This window comes from Salmo salar, chromosome 06 (assembly GCF_965601325.2).
Source record: "Salmo salar chromosome 06, fSalSal1, whole genome shotgun sequence".
Taxonomy (NCBI): domain Eukaryota; kingdom Metazoa; phylum Chordata; class Actinopteri; order Salmoniformes; family Salmonidae; genus Salmo; species Salmo salar.
In genome coordinates this window covers 92,501-95,000 of record NC_138296.1, presented here as the reverse complement: position 1 = coordinate 95,000, position 2,500 = coordinate 92,501, and the positions used below count along the sequence as shown (strand labels likewise).

General features: G+C 48.3%; 1 protein-coding gene across 1 annotated transcript in view; it reads left to right on the top strand.

Moving 5' to 3' along the window:
- rnf216 (ring finger protein 216) overlaps positions 1 to 2,500 on the top strand; it is a 50,290-nt gene that overhangs the window by 6,140 nt on the left and 41,650 nt on the right. Inside the window, exons 5-6 of the mRNA XM_082976188.1 lie at positions 12 to 120; positions 2,165 to 2,301. Coding sequence (XP_082832314.1) covers positions 12 to 120; positions 2,165 to 2,301 — 246 coding nt within the window. The remainder of the gene's footprint in view (positions 1 to 11; positions 121 to 2,164; positions 2,302 to 2,500) is intronic.

Here is a 2,500-nt window from a genome sequence, read left to right as displayed (position 1 = left end):
CTGTGTTTCAGGCCTTATGTGAAGCGGTGAAACAGTTTCAAGACTCTGAGTCGTTAGAGAAGAGGAGACGCAGGAGACACACTGCAGAACGCTGCTATATAGACTTCAAGTATCAACATGGTGAATAACACACTGCACACTGCACACTGCACACTACACACTGCACACTGCACACTACACACTGCACACTACACACTGCACACCACACACTGCACACTGCACACTACACACTACACACTACACACTACACACCACACACTACACACTGCACACCACACACTACACACTGCCCACTACACACTGCACATTACACACTACACACTGCACACTACACACTACACACTGCTTGTCTCTCTCTAGTTGGGTCCATGTTCTACTAGTCTCCCTAACCCTGTAACTATCTCTCTCTACGTCAGGTCCAGTTAACCCCTAACCCTGTAACTATCTCTCTCTCTCTGTTCCCTCCAGTTAACCCCTAACCCTGTAACTATCTCTCTGTTCCCTCCAGTTAACCCCTAACCCTGTAACTATCTCTCTCTACATCAGGTCCAGTTAACCCCTAACCCTGTAACTATCTCTCTCTCTCTGTTCCCTCCAGTTAACCCCTAACCCTGTAACTATCTCTCTCTCTCTGTTCCCTCCAGTTAACCCCTAACCCTGTAACTATCTCTCTCTCTCTGTTCCCTCCAGTTAACCCCTAACCCTGTAACTATCTCTCTTTCTCTACGTCAGGTCCAGTTAACCCCTAACCCTGTAACTATCTATCTCTCTGTTCCCTCCAGTTGTCCCCTAACCCTGTAACTATCTCTCTCTCTGTTCCCTCCAGTTATCCCCTAACCCTGTAACTATCTCTCTCTCTCTGTTCCCTCCAGTTGTCCCCTAACCTTGTAACTATCTCTCTCTCTGCTCCCTCCAGTTATCCCCTAACCCTGTAACTATCTCTCTCTCTGTTCCCTCCAGTTAACCCCTAACCCTGTAACTATCTCTCTCTCTGTTCCCTCCAGTTATCCCCTAACCCTGTAACTATCTCTCTCTCTCTGTTCCCTCCAGTTGTCCCCTAACCTTGTAACTATCTCTCTCTCTGTTCCCTCCAGTTAACCCCTAACCCTGTAACTATCTCTCTCTCTCTCTGCTCCCTCCAGTTATCCCCTAACCCTGTAACTATCTCTCTCTCTCTCTGTTCCCTCCAGTTGTCCCCTAACCCTGTAACTATCTCTCTCTCTGTTCCCTCCAGTTGTCCCCTAACCCTGTAACTATCTCTCTCTCTGCTCCCTCCAGTTATCCCCTAACCCTGTAACTATCTCTCTCTCTCTCTGCTCCCTCCAGTTATCCCCTAACCCTGTAACTATCTCTCTCTCTCTCTGCTCCCTCCAGTTATCCCCTAACCCTGTAACTATCTCTCTCTACATCAGGTCCAGTTATCCCCTAACCCTGTAACTATCTCTCTCTACATCAGGTCCAGTTATCCCCTAACCCTGTAACTATCTCTCTCTACATCAGGTCCAGTTATCCCCTAACCCTGTAACTATCTCTCTGTTCCCTCCAGGTAACCCCTAACCCTGTAACTATCTCTCTCTACATCAGGTCCAGTTAACCCCTAACCCTGTAACTATCTCTCTCCATCAGGTCCAGTTAACCCCTAACCCTGTAACTATCTATCTCTCTGTTCCCTCCAGTTAACCCCTAACCCTGTAACTATCTCTCTCTACGTCAGGTCCAGTTAACCCCTAACCCTGTAACTATCTCTCTCTCTCTACATCAGGTCCAGTTAACCCCTAACCCTGTAACTATCTCTCTCTCCATCAGGTCCAGTTAACCCCTAACCCTGTAACTATCTCTCTCTCTCTACATCAGGTCCAGTTATCCCCTAACCCTGTAACTATCTCTCTCTCCATCAGGTCCAGTTAACCCCTAACCCTGTAACTATCTCTCTCTCTGTTCCCTCCAGTTAACCCCTAACCCTGTAACTATCTCTCTCTCTCTGCTCCCTCCAGTTGTCCCCTAACCCTGTAACTATCTCTCTCTCTGTTCCCTCCAGTTATCCCCTAACCCTGTAACTATCTCTCTCTCTGTTCCCTCCAGTTGTCCCCTAACCCTGTAACTATCTCTCTCTCCATCAGGTCCAGTTATCCCCTAACCCTGTAACTATCTCTCTCTCCGTCAGGTTCACTGAAGTTAGAGAGGAGGATGTACTTCCTGGAGAAGAATCGTCGTGGCTGCAGGACGTACGGAGCGGCGCTGGACCCTTCACTACAGAGAGAGATCACCTTCTATCAACAGAAAGCCAAGGAACATGCTGAGGTACACACACACTCTCACTGCACACACACTCTCACTGCACACACACTCTCACTGTACACACACACACACTCTCACTGCACATACACACTCTCACTGTACACACACACACTCTCACTGTACACACACTCTCTCACTGCACACACACACACACACTCACTGCACATACACACTCTCACTGTACACACACACACTCTCACTG